This window comes from Etheostoma spectabile, chromosome 13 (genome assembly GCF_008692095.1).
Source record: "Etheostoma spectabile isolate EspeVRDwgs_2016 chromosome 13, UIUC_Espe_1.0, whole genome shotgun sequence".
Classification (NCBI taxonomy): domain Eukaryota; kingdom Metazoa; phylum Chordata; class Actinopteri; order Perciformes; family Percidae; genus Etheostoma; species Etheostoma spectabile.
The window spans coordinates 17,541,487-17,556,458 of NC_045745.1; the positions used below are offsets into that span (position 1 = coordinate 17,541,487).

General features: G+C 39.6%; 1 protein-coding gene across 3 annotated transcripts in view; it reads right to left on the minus strand.

The window, feature by feature from the left end:
- fnip1 (folliculin interacting protein 1) overlaps positions 1-13,665 on the minus strand; it is a 41,609-nt gene extending 27,944 nt beyond the window's left edge. For 2 of the 3 annotated variants that reach the window (XM_032534555.1, XM_032534552.1), the window contains exon 1: positions 13,416-13,665. In XM_032534555.1, coding sequence (XP_032390446.1) covers positions 13,416-13,507 — 92 coding nt within the window. In that variant the 5' untranslated portion in view covers positions 13,508-13,665. Of the gene's footprint in view, positions 1-4,605; positions 4,820-13,415 lie in introns of those variants that run through there. The other variant, XM_032534553.1, reaches the window with a different exon arrangement.
- Between the last annotated feature and the right edge of the window lie 1,307 nt (positions 13,666-14,972).

Consider the following 14,972-nt stretch of genomic DNA (forward strand, 5'->3'; position numbering starts at 1 on the left):
GTGTTTCTTTAAAAAAAAAAAAAAAGTGCACATTAGTGACTACATCAGGATTCAGTAACAAAACACTTCATAAACAACATAGCACTGAAAGAAGTGGAGCAACAATACAACTTGTAAACCACTGTAAATACCAATTCTAAAAACAAACCTTTTTAAATTATGAAACTCATTACTCATTATTTTGTCTGAACGACATAATGTGTCACTTTCTTTCATTTAACATTTTTTTTGAGGTTTTCAGACATAACTAAACAGGGGAAAAGGTCTACAAGGGTTCATTGGTTATCAATCTGCAATTACTCAATGAACTCTATGATTTGCTAAAGTCAAAATACTTCATATTGCACATCAGAATAAACTGTGCACATCAAAAGAGACTTGAGATTTGGGACATTTCATTAAAAGATTATTACACCAATTTAGCATTGCACTCTATAACATTGTCGGACTCACAATGGACATTTTTTTTCTTTAAGTATAAAAATGTGTGCAGCAGAACTGGCTATGCTCAGACCAGGAGAGAAAATGTACACATGATGTACTAGCAAGCTTTAAAATCAATCTGTTCCCTCCCAGTGGGCATGGTAGAGCCAACAGACATGCCACAGCCACCAACAGTCCATCTCATTCCTAAAACAGTGGGGAGCAACAAAAGATCAAACCAACCTACTACCCACCTACCACTACAGGTTTACAGGGCACCCAGATAACCAGATGGCACTCTAGACACTCACTCAGCTGATTTAATTCAAGATTGTCATGAAATATAAAACAATACGTGTTCTTTAATAATCCAGGGAATAGTTAACATATTATGGTGGCATCTCCACCGTGCCAAAGGACTTTTTTGAAATCAAAATGTCTGTCAAATTGTATCATTTTCCTTTGACAGATCAATGTAGCAGCTCTCTTAAAAGACCTAAAAACAGTTTATCAACAAGCTTCTTACAATTAGCAACAGGTAGGATAACATGTATAGCCATATTAGAGATTTGGGGTATTAGATTTTATAGCAGTGGTACATTTCTTCTGGCAGTAAACATTGTCTCAAACAGTTAGGTAACAGATAAGCCGTTTTTACTGGCAGCCCCTGCTCTAAGGCTGTTGCTAGGTAACCTGAGGTTTTATTCCTCTTCAGGATGTTGTTGCATATGTACATCTCACTGTGGGCACTAGCACGCCTTCACAAGACTCTGGCAGTCCCCTCTGCTTTAAGGGGGAACTCGGTCCCTGGTTGATTTAGTAGAGGCTATAAACATGACGGGGGATTGGACAGACGGTCAAGGATTTCTGTCTGACCTGATGAATAGATGGGTCAAGCAGATGGACACAGAGCTGGACCTAAATATAGCCTTTTATTTGGGAGCAGGGGCCGTCCCCAAACACAAGTGTTTATAGTAAATGGGTTGGTGAGGAGGGGTGGAAAAGGAACAGTTAAGTCCATTTCACTTGCCAACAAAATAGTACACACAAGCTGACATTCAAAAACAGTATACAACAGTGTGACAGGGCATGGAATAACTTGCTCTGTCGAGCGTGTGTTGGTGTATGCTTCTCTGTGCATTTGTGTGTATGTGAGTGTGAGATAGAGAGAAAGGGCCACCAACGGGAAAGCCCTGTAAAAACCCACCTGTGATCCATCTACACAAACACATACACAAAATAAATCTTGCATTTCTTTAGTTATACGTTTGTTATAGTGCAATAAGCATGCCTGAAAGAATGCCTGAAATAAATACAATGTGTGTGTATTTCAGGCATGTGTGAAGTGTGTTCTAAATGAGTGTAAATTGTAATTTTCCTATTGAGGATCAAGAAAGTATGAGTTATAAATTATTAAAATTATAAATAGCTGTACATATACATATTATGTTACAATCTGTCTTCATATTTTCATTAGAATTAACAAAACAAATGTTTTTATTCCATCAATCCCAATATTGTGTGAATGTTCATATTGCTGCTTATTGTGTTCTGTCTGAATGTTTGGACAAATTCCATGCATGTGAGCTGCTATTTACCAAACACTGGTGTCAAAATACTGTGAGCATTCTTGGAGGCAAAATGATTAATTCTTGCAGGGGATTTGGTTAAGGGAGTCATGTGCTGCAGCCTGCTGTACAGCTAAGTTGTCAAACCAATCATTCAAGAGTAACTTTTGAAGACTCATTCTCACCATTTCTGCAAGGAAACATCCCCAGCTTTCAATCCTGTAGCTCAAGGACTGAGCTTGCCGCCTACCAATATGGAATAAAACTACCATCTGAAATTGACTTAGGCTTTGTGGGCATTCAACAGAAGGAGCCACATTTCACTGCATGCACGCATGCGGTTGCACAGGCACGTGTCCCCCGTAGTGAAGACTATCCTTCCTGGGGTCTAACACAAGACAAACAAACACGCACAAATGTGTGTATCTGTAAACTGCTAAAATATAGTGTAGCCCCTGTCTGATGTTCTCCAGTTTTTAAAAATGTATCATTGGTCAGAACAAGATGTTAAGTCAGTCAGTGAGTGAGTTGTCAGAGAAATAAAAACATTAATTTTAGTCGTCCGGCCGGGTATACATTAGTAAAGTTTAACAACTTAATGTTTCATTCACAGACTAACTTTTTTCAGCTCATTTTCTGTAATCAGTGTAGCATAAAGACATGTTGGGTGGAATAAGCGAGTACGCTAACTGGCCAGCTAGCCAGCAGCAGCGGGCTGCTCAACCCCTCCACTTCACCACCGCAGGAAGACTTCTTTGCAGAGAGAAGTATGACAAACACTGTAGCATATCGCTGCCTAGTGCCAATGCCAGTTATTTCCTCTTGTGCAGGTGCAGAACATACTGTACATGCTAGGTGACCATCAACTGCAGTCTTGGCTTTTTGGCCAAGAGACAAGCGACATGAGGAGACGTGAGACGGCATCAGTCAGCCTTCGTCGCCCATAGTTCTTTGCCATCTGCTGATCGGTGGGGTCAGCACCTTCAGATTATTCTCGGCTTGGGAATGGCTGTTCTACCATTGTTCTTCTGCTTTTTGGTTAATCCAAGTAAATGTTGGATCACAAACAAAAACATCTTACGTTTTATCCTCCTGGCTCCTGTCCGGGGAGAGACCCGAACTCTTACCCAGTCTGAGTGTTAAATGCGTGACACAATGCCTGCCTGGCTTACATAACAAGCTCAAATTGCATTGTTTGAGACAGGGTCGATATTCACCTCATAGACTTGTGTGCAAGATTACACATCAGGCGGTCGTTTTAGTCAGTCACATGCCTTGTGACTGGACTACTGCCTTTCATGAGTGATTATTTAAACATCTGACTTTGCTGTTGGTTTTCAGCTTCAGTGCATCTTTACATATTTTGGTTGATCTCTTCCATCATCTCTTCAATCATATTTGAAGCCCTTTTTGCAACTATCATTAACTGATTTAAACATATATTTATATGCACATACATACACTGTATAATATATTTTTTGCTGTTCTACCACCATCTTGAAGGAAAAGAAATCTGAAGTTGCTCAGAAAATGCACGATTTAATTCAAGTTTTTTTGTCCTAACTTGGTGCAACAGTCACAAAAAAAGACGATGTGTTGTTTCCAGATCAGCCCTGGAGGAGATCTGCATAATTTGACACCAAGTTCACTGCTCCCTTTGTTTTACACATAACAGAGAGAAAACACACAGTGAGATGCAAGGGAGAAGGAAAGAATAGGACAGAGAGCTAGAAAGACAGCAATAAAAAGACATATGCCTTTTTATAAGTTTTTTTTGAGGTAACACAAAAACTGAGAAAAAGCTGAGAACAACACTAAGAACATTGAATTAGAAAATGCAGCTAACATTGAAAGTTGTTGGAGAGAACCAGAATTGAGCTTAGATAAGAGAAAAGGATCATAAAAAGCAGAAACAAAAACATCTGAGATAGACAGAAAGACATTTGAAAGAAAGACAAGGCAAACAGAGCAAGGGAGGAAGTACCCCATCAGTGAGCTTGTGACAGTCACAGCGCTGACAGAAGAGAGAGTCATTCATAAAGGCAGCACATGACTTCATGACTGTTACATACTTGTACTGCATTGACTTCGACTGTCTGAACCAAAACGTATCTTACAAATACATACACGTAGTCATTTCCTTGAACAACCTGTTGATCTTAAAAAGAGAATCCCCAGCAACGGTTTAATTTAGGTTACATTTCAAAATGCCACAAAGAACACATGCAAGGCCTTAACTTTTTCTTCCTGAACAAAATCCAATCTGAGATCACAGATATGTAAAACAGAAACTCTTTGAACCCCAACTCCACCCAAACACATAAATGCCACACAGTTTTGTTCTTATCCAAATTCATCACAAACCCAAAGGTGTGCTTTACCACAAACCATTTAATCTTCATTATAAAACATTGACCGCAAATGATAGAATAAATCATATCTACAGCCTTGCTTCCTCAAAGTGCAAGTGCTGTGCAGCAGCAAACAGCCACAGGTTGCCAACACAGAAGACAAAACCTGAAAGAAAACGGCAACATAAACAAACCTCCTTTGACCAATGCTACCATGCCCACTTGGATGCACGTACGCCTGGTTAAATATTACCGACTCCTACCTGGGCATCATTGCGAGTCTTTCCCCAGCCCTCTCCCTTTCCCTCTATTCCTTTCTCTGCTCTCCTCTTCTCTCCTCTCTCAGCCAAAGCAGGGTCTAAGAATAGCGGTGAACTAAATTCACACAACAACATGAGACTGTCAGGTGATCGCAGGAGCACTGTGTGTGCTGGACAGTACAGAGGCAGCAACAGCAGCCAGCCCGGACTGCTGACGGCCACAAAGCACTGTGATAAGAGAGTGACAGTGGGGATTTGTTTGTGTGTCGTTTCTTCACCCCACTCTTTTTGTTCCGCTCTTCCTTGTTGTTCCCTCTCTGCATCTTTCTATTGTTCTTTCTTGGATACATTTAATACACATATGCGTGATTGCATGAATGTACAATTTGTCCTCTTAACAAAGAATATGGGTGATTTATTTTATCACCCACAACACCTTTACAACATGTGGGGTTCCATAGACACTGATCCATATTGATTTTGAACAATAGTAGTGCAACAAAGACTATAAAAAGGAAAATAAAGAGTAAACCCAAGAAGTTAGGCATCCATCCACTAAGTTGCACTTGTTGATAATCTATTATTCCTGGTGAAATGAGAAAGAGTGTGTGTGTGTGTGTGTGTGTGTGTGTGTGTGTGTGTGTGTGTGTGTGTGTGTGTGTGTGTGTGTGTGTGAGACAGAGAGGTAGTTACATAAAGATTCCCTATGTCCAAGCTGACAGAGGTATTGGTTAGGTCCTGCCACAACACAGTATTTTTAAAGACATTGTGAGCCGTTTCTGCTGCAGGTAACACACGGCACAGTGCTGTCATAAAATATATTTGGACTCTACAATAATATAAATATATATAATAATAATATATATATATTTCTACAGAAATAAATCCATCATCTAGCATTTCCATTAACATGTTTTCTGGGTTTATGACATTAAATTGTGAAGTCTTGTACCAGCTTAGGGTAGTTATGGTTTCACTGCTGGCCCTGTTGGGAATCAAATCACGGAATAATCTAGATGAATTAACGCTAGTTTTCCATAAGGGGAGGTTGCTCCATAGGTAATGACTGCTGAGATGACTTTTCCTGAGAGAACGCCAAACCAATATCTTAACACCCTTAAAATGATTCCTTGTTAATGGTGCCTGCACCTTGACAGATGATGTATCAGAGGTTTTATAGACATGTATGAGTCCCAGCAACACTCAGCTCATTCTGTGCTGTCATGCTACTTTCCCATGATGGAAGTGAAATATTACTACTAGATATGCATCACTGGAATGACACAGAAGAACAGTAATCACATCTAATCTTTAAGATATGTCTAGCCACATAGGGGGACCTTCTGCACGTACACTCCCAGAAATGCATTGAAGCTCTAGCCTAATACATTCCACGGTCTGTTCACCCTTTCCAATTTGAAACCTTCCATGTAGAGATTGTTGTATATGGGCTGAAAAGTAACTCCAAATAGAGGGAACACTCCTTTGCTGCTGACGTCCTAGGTTGAAACGGTTGAGTATAAACCTTGTCACATAAGTGCTGCACTTCCTTGAGCTGAGGTTTTGCTCTATGTTCTAGTACAGCAACTCATTAAAGCATGTGACTACCTGAATACGTGCTGGTTTCTCTGCTGGTTGTGTTGCATTTAGGGCTTCTGCATTCCTGCAATCACAAGATTCTGAGTGTGTAAATATGCTGCAACGCCCTGAGGTTACTGTAATTACTTAGACAACAGCAAATGGTATAAATAGAGATGCTAGGTAAATAACCAAGAGGGACTTTACCCAAGATTCACATAAACATTAGCCTATATAAATAAATAATCTGCTTTTATTGACATTGGGGACTTTATCTGGCTGGTATTCCCTTCACAGTGTCTTGAAACAAGCTATTATTATTATTATATACACTTTATGTGTTAGTCTTTACACCGTGTGTGCATATTCTGATGACTGTGTGTACACTATGGCTTATTCACTCACAACTTCTGAATCAGCAGCACATGACAGAAAGGGAGTGATGAGAGTAATGAGTGTATGACTGTGCTTCACAAAGAATCACATGAACATATCAGGCTAAACAGGAGTGGTGGAAACTATGTAGAAAACAGGGTGTGTGGTCAATTTTGCTTTCAAAGTTAAAAGCAGATTTTCCTCGATAATGTGGCAACTGCATGGAAATTCAACTTTTATTCCCTCTTTGTTACATCGGCATTTAGTAATCATAGTGACAGAGAGTGTTGTATGATAACTGTTCAGCCTTAAGACAAAGTAATTACAGTCAGAACATCCTGCCTCTCTGTCAAATCATCTGCCCCAGATCCCTCCCTGTCATCTCTTTCTCATCTAGAGGCTGAAAAGTAGGCTAATCAGGTGATGTGACCCAGGCTCCCAACAGACAAACTAATCGCACTGCCAGTTTCACACTTTCAATGGAAGTTGTCATCCAAATCACCTTACCATACTCTAGCGACATTTTTTAGAATAGGTCATCACAGTGAAAACAAATAAATGCACCGATAAATAAATATCGGAACAAAAGCCAAGATAAAGATTAGGACTAGCTAGGCCTGCACGATTCAGGGAAAAATATGAATCACGATTTGTTTGCTTAGAATTGATGTCACGATTCTCTGCCACGATTTTTTGACCATGACAAAACAAATTGGCAGTACCAAACATACTTTTTTTTCTGTCACCTATAGCACATTGCTCATAACCACATGCCTGTAAACATAGAGGCTTCAATGAAGAGAACAGAGAGCACTGCAGCGCTTGGGAGCGCTTAAAAAAACTATTTTATACAGTCTATGTTTAAAACTCAAAGAAGAAAGCAGTAGCACTTGTGATGCAGTCCGCTCATAAAATTAAATAAGAATCAAAGTAATTTAAAAAAGTACATGTATTTTTTCTAATTATTTAAACAATAAATCGTGAACAGAGTGAATCGAGATTGCAATTTTATAACGATTAATCTTGCAGGCCTACTTAGGACTAAATCCTCAGTGGTGTTCCCTGTAAATTAGTGAACTAAGGTAAATTTAGACAAACACTGTCCAACAGTGTAGCAATTTCAATAACAAATGGTCATGGAGATAGATTCATACCAACAACCAAGAAACCATAAATGCTTAAAAGAAAACCAGTTTCCTCTGATTTTGTTCAAATGTCTGTGCCCCCAATTTTCCCTTTAAGGGTTTAAATTGTGGGTCAGGATTGCCCATCAAGATCTCTACAATGACAAACAGCTCAAATTGCTTTTTGGACATTCAATAAACAGCCCTAATAATGTCTATAACTGAATACAATTTGAAAATGTTTAACATCACTTGTAGAATAACAGTCAATCTGCAGTCCGTAGTAGCCTGTGTTGCACTTTATCTTTGTTTGGGAGATCCTGCTGCCCTGAGTATCATGTGTCAGCATTAGCTGTGAAATTGGAAACTAATCATTAACAACGCTTGGTGATTATAGTAACTCTGGGAATTGTTTAAGCTTCCTAAAGTCATAAAAAAATACAGAACTACTTAATAGGGCTGCATGAAAATATGAAATAATGAACATTGTGATAACTTTATTACTTGCAATAAATAAACTTATATTAAAGTGTACTCAGTTCTGCATTTCTGTTGCTTTCAGTACAACAGATTGTTGAATTTAAAACAAAGGAAAGGAAATAATTTCCAACATTCTTTAACTGAACAAATTATACAATAAATTGAATATAAAAGGGTACCACTAAAAAAGAATGACAGTTCCATTTTAATATGCAGATTTCTACAGTTTTTTTTTTTAACTAACACAAATTATATTTTGCAATATATCACAGCCTTTTGCAATGTGTGCATAGCACCAGTTAATATAGCAATGGTGATTAAAAAAACAAACAAATATATATTGTGCAGGCCTATTACTTAACATTAAATCCACTTGGCAAATTCTCAGTTTTTAGAATTTGTCATGAGTTGATATGGTCATAAGCCAGTTTACTATAACCTAGAAAGTCCAAACAACCAACTAATAGTCAAAAGCAACTAACTAATAAACCGAGAGGAGCGCAATATCCTTGAGTGTATGTAACATGGGCAGCACATTGTCGGCAACTGATGTCTTCACAAAGTAAGCAGACTTGCAGGCCTACCTAGATGTTGATCTGACATACAAGCACTTTCCAGAATGCTATGGTGTGTGTGAAGCTTCTACGTAAAACTATATCTTTACCATGTGGCCACCTAAAATAGCACTGATAGGAACTTGATGACAGCGCGCGCCCCCCCCCCAACACACACACACACACACACACACACACACACACACACACGCACGCACGCACACGCACGCACACGCACGCACACGCCGGTGATTGAGAATGCAGCCATGGGATCGTCCCACAAACAGGACAGCCTGAGATTGATGAAAGTCTCACATGACACGCTGAGGTATGAAAGCACACAGTGGAGGAAGGACACCACGCCACTTAGGAACCTGAAACACTATTTCTCCTGTAAACGATCAAGGCAAAAAGCATCAGTATAAATAAATCTGATGTGTATAATTCTGTTCAGCAATATGCAATGCCATACATCTTCACAAAGGAGGGAGGATTGTGAGGTTTGTTTCACCCAGAGACATGCTGCATATTCTGAAAACAAAATATGATTCATTAAGTCTACAGTAGATTCTAATTTTTTTTGCCTCATTCCATTTCATACCAACTTCAAATTGTAATACAACTAGAAAATGAATTAGATAAAATTAGTGCTTAATCAGTATCACATCTTTTGCATAAAACATCCGAAAAATTACTTCTGCTTTCAGACGTTACCCCTTTTAAAACACATCCAATTTGGGTTTCATGGTTTTACAAAATGGTATGTAAAAAAACAGAAAGGTTGCCCACACCCATCCCTTCTCTCGCTCACACACACTCCCTCCTTGTCGTATCACAGCACAAACACAGCTATATTGAGTGGTACGGCCCGGGTCAAGTAGGAAGTTTCCTCAGCAGGCAGCAGTGGCAGGGAGCAGCCAGGAAAAGCAGTCTGGCTGTGGGTGGGGAGGACAAATCTATTGGCTGACGATTAAGCCTCTGACTAGCTACAGGATGAGCCAGGAGCTCTCACTGTAATGCACAGTATGCTGTCCATGGATCAGGTGCTGCAGCCAGGGAAACCAGAGAGACTTTTTAGACTTTCCTCCCAGGGTCAGCAGACTTGCTGCCCTCTGTGTTATTGTGGAGGGCACAGTGCTGTGACAGCGCTCTGGGTGATGCATCATGCAGGGCAACAGAGCTGAAGAAAAACAGCCCAAACTGTGTTTTTACTTTTTTTTTAACCTGCAAAGCTTTTTCTGGAGTAGAGAATCCAGTTTGATCTCTGACAGTTTAATAGTGCACTAGTCGAATGCCTATACTATACTTGATTTTTTACATCCAAATATCTGATGTAAAAAAAAAAAAAAACACAGCAAAAATATATGGACATCAGTGTGCTATTTTATAGCAATGCTTCATCAAGAAGATCAGAATATAAGTCGTCTCCAGTTATACCTTATCCTTGGACCCTCTCAGCAAGGATGAATAGTTTGGAGGGTACTGAAAAAAAATGTAATAAAATATATTGTTAGCCTATCCAAAATTGTATGTATTTAAATGCAGGAGTGATGGACCAATTTATCGGCCGGCCATATATCGGGCCAACATTTGCGTTTTTACTGCTGCGTTCACCGATAGATTTTCCCGGCAGTATTTATAGACAGGCGTCCCCAGGCAGCTCTGTGGTGCTGGAGACGCTGCAGTTCACGTGCAGACCATGCACTCCCCCTCCACCACCAGCACCATGACAGTCTTAAATTACAAATCAAGCACTTTATTTCAATGGCTACTTTTCAGGTTTATTGTTTTCTTAAATTGTGTTGACAAAAGGACATTTTGTGATGACCTGATTATATCTGTCTTATAATATGCCAGCAAGCAATGCATCATCAAGGTTGTGTTGTAGATGTTGATGAAAGCCTTTGACCCTTGCACAGTTAATCATATGCAGTGCACCCATCCATATGATGCACATTGCACACCTAATTTGGGTAATATGAATGTGCGATGATTGAAGAAGGGACACTGATCTGTGTTTACTATTTTTAAAGAAATGGCAGAGCAGATTCCGAAAAGAAATCCAGTGTGGCAGGGTTTACATTTTTATGATGTAAATTTAGGGAGCAAAAGCAGTATCGGCTCCAAATATTGGCTCAAGAAAATCGGCAGCAAGTATTGGTCATCGGCTAAGGTTGATGAATGAAAAATTGGTATTGGCATCAGCACTAAAAAAACTATAACGGTCAAACCCTAAAATGCAGTATTAACATCACATACTAACAATTCAAGAAATAATCAAATAATTTTCAAACCCTCACTTCCCATTGGGCTGTACCATTTCTCTAGTATATTCAGACTGTGTTCTTTGATATTACTTCACTAGTTGTCAAAACGTAGGCAGGCAGGCAAAATCAAGAGTAAGTGGCTGAATCTACTTTAATCTCTGCCTATGGGTTTCACTGCCATGTACCATGTGTTGTGCTTTGTGGTAAATGTTATGAGCAGCTCGTCATTTAAACAGGTTTTCAGAAGTGTTAATAGACATAAACAGACGTTAAAAGACATAAACAATAAACATACTCAAATGCGTGTGTTTGAAATGCTGCAGAAGCTAGCTAGGCCAGTTAGTCTATCTGTATTTAGGGCAAGAGATAGGTCTTCACTCCTGTCCCGAACAACACGGATCGCTATGGTTTAACCGGAGGTCTCCCTTCCACGACTATTGCTGATGCTTAACTTAAAAATATTTGGCCTACAATCACACATCGTAGCAGGAGTTCCATAGATATACTGACACGGGGAGAGGTTTAACAAGACGATTTATCCTTTTGTGCAATTTCATTCTTAATGTCTTAACAAGAGGGAATCTGCACTAATATTCAGGGAGTTTTGCACATAGATTAGTGGTTTGTATATCTGTAAGCCTATATAAAATGGAGCGTGACATCACCAGTAGAAATAGCTGTACCCCCCCCCCGAAACTCACGGTATAATTCAAACACTGAGCTCATTCCAGAGGTATAAAGAGCACAGACAACTGAGTTAACAGAAATGGAGGACTCCTTGCTCTTGGATTAAAGCCAGCCAGCCACACACACACACACACCATTTATATCACTGTGGGCAGGGCACCTTTATGACCATGGAACGTGCACCGGCACACACATGGGCCAAAGTGCATTTAGCACCATAAGGAGGACAGTTTCTGGGTCCTTTGGAAAATATATCCACCATTGGTGGCAAGCCTAGATCAACATTTTCAAATGCAAACATGTGTATTTGAAATTGAAAAGAGCACTTTCCCCTTAATGGCAGACCTGACCCAGAATTTGTGTAGAAACAAACAGGGAAACTGCAAAAACAACTTTGGCCTTGGCTATTTTTTTTATATTGGCATTACATGTCATACTTCACCTGCATTGACTAACATACTTAACTACAAAAAAATGTTTTCCTTCTGTCATTAGATTTACTCAATTTAAAAACCATCTGTACCCTCTGCTACAGATGAACCATATTGTATGTATTGTAAGTATGTCAGTATAGCGCAATGGTTGCTTTATAACATGTCACTGCAGTTCAGAGGGAGAAAAAAATCCTACGACAAAAAAGATCTTAAAGGATAAGAAAGAAAAAAAATCAAAGAGTGCAGACATTTTCAAATGTCATGTCTTCTACATTTTAAATTGAAGCAATTCCTGTTCATCTGCTTTAGTGGACGCAAGACACCTTTTTAAGTACTAAAATCAGGAGTAGGTTATAGCTCGCATTTGGTGTAAGCATCACTGGTATAAACTAGATACAAGGAGGAATGTGTTTAGCGCCGTGTTCAATACTAAATCAGGACATACTATATTTGGTTTATGCTGGGCAACACAAGTCATTTTCAGAAAATTTTAAGATTGTGCATCCCCCAGACTATAATCTTTCTGTGGATGCAGAATCCGGGTTGCCGTGGATCCGTCAGTCATCAGTGACCGACTGAAGTGATCACGTGTGCTCCTCCGCTGTCTGGTTGCACATGCGAAAAATACAGTACATACAGTAACGTTACCGTCCCATGACAGAGAAGCCAGCTGTAACGTTGCTTTGGCTAAGTTATGGGGATATAGCTTACTATCAGCGACAAAAGAGCATGACTGTACCGTCTGGGTCGCCTCTTTGTTTTCTTGATAATGTTACCACGCAAGCTTAACTGTCGTTGCCAAAGAAACACAAAGGGAACACGGGGGAGACAAAGGGGAATTGACACTGTTTCTGCAACTTCTAAGCGAGTATACCAATTACCACATTTCAGGAAGCGTTTTTCATCAACTTATAAACCATCTGTTATCAACACCACATGGGTTGTAATACTTACGTAAACGCACAATAAATGCTAATGCTAGCTAACGAGGCGAGCCGAGACTCAACAAGAGACAAGAGCATGCAGCCAGCAGCCCCGCTAACGTCTGGTAGCTAGCATAAGCATGACAGCTAACCTCACAATCAGGCACAACACGTTGCTAGCTCAATTTCAAATTAACAAAACTATACAGTGTTGACTTTTAACGTGCCTTCGAGTTCAAAATATTTGCCACGCTAAACAAATCTATCATGCTTCCAGACGCCATGGAGAAAGTCATAAATAACGTTAATAAAACGTTACACACACACACGCGCGGGCGCGCGCGCACACACCAGGAACATATATACACACACACACAAACAAAATAGCTACCTGAAAGCTGGGTCCTCTTTGCTACATCTCGGGGGGGGCGACGAAAACGCATTTCTCTTGTTGAAAAGTTTCTGAAAGAGAGTTGGAGGCATTTTGCACCAGAATAAATTCGGCACAGAAGGTCTCTTTTTCTTTTCAAATCCAAGAGCAAATCTTGTTCCTTGTAACTGTCTCCATGGGTGTCACAGTCATATGACAGACATTAGTCACGGGAGCTGCTTGGTAACCCACTCCATTTTTCTGATTGGCTACGCAGACACTGCTGCTAGTAGAAAATACCTGATTGGCTGGTATTTTTGGCCCTGTACCACGTGGTCAGTGGATTCGCCGTGTTGATGTTTTGTCGGGAATCGTGACAGCATGAAATTTATTCACAGAAATCATACAAGTGCGACTGCTGAGCTGCTTGCTGGGCTTGGTCGGACATCCTTGAAAATAGTTACAGGGGAACACCGCCTAATTTAAGAATTCCAATATGTTATTTCTATGGCCTAGGAAAGTTTAATATTTGTGATGAGCAAGGCCATCTCTTTCTGAGAACGCCCTGGGGTCAGCTGAGAAGAAACAACTAATCCGTGCTCTCTGTTTAATAAACCTTGGCAACGGATTCATATTAATCCATGCTCTCTGCTCACGAATTAATAAACTGCGTACGGATTTATGATCCATGGTCACGGTTTTATAAACGTGAGCAAAGTAGATAACACAGATTCAAACTTCTGGGATCAATTATAGCGAAATGATATTGAATCACAAATGACGCATCTTTCCTAACGTAGTAAGGTTAACAATGAGCTACAAACAAATTGTCATCAAAACGGGCCGACCTCCAACCTGCAGAAATAAGATTGGTCTCTAATAGCAGACGGCGGTGTTTAGGGTTCTTCTGTAAACTACAACACCGACAAAAAACAATCTCTTAATTTAATGATTAAATAAGGTAGTGTCTCCAAACTTATGTTTTAACTGTAAGTGCTGTAGTACAACTAGGAGACAAGTTATAATCAAGGTAAGTTTGGAGACACTACCTTATTTAATCAATAAATTAATAGATATGTTTGTGTCGGTGTTGTAGTTTATAGACGGTCCCTAAATGCCGGCTGATAGGGGTCCTCTCAAAGCCGGAACCCTAAAAGTAAGTTTTGAACTTGTGATGTCTTCAAGTGTGGTGCTGATGACACAATCAGCCATCATAAGCTGATTTTTCGGACCCACAGAATGTTTTTTGTTTTGTTTTATTCTACCCAACAGAGCTTTATTCTATTGTAGCGTTTGCAAATGTCCGTACAGCCTACTCAGAACCTTCACCTGGTTGCTGTCATCATATTTGCAAATACATGGTCTAGAAAGTTGTTTATATCTACTAATATTTTTGGACCATCTTACACCATAGGAATAACATGTATGCATTTTGAAAATGGGCATAGTTCCCCTTTAAGTGCAAACGCCAGGCTTGTGAGAAACAAACTCAAAGAGGTAACCAACAAGAATTATTAATGTATTTATTGTAAATTAATTTTTTGTGGACATCTTTTGGCACTTGTAAGTGTGTACATT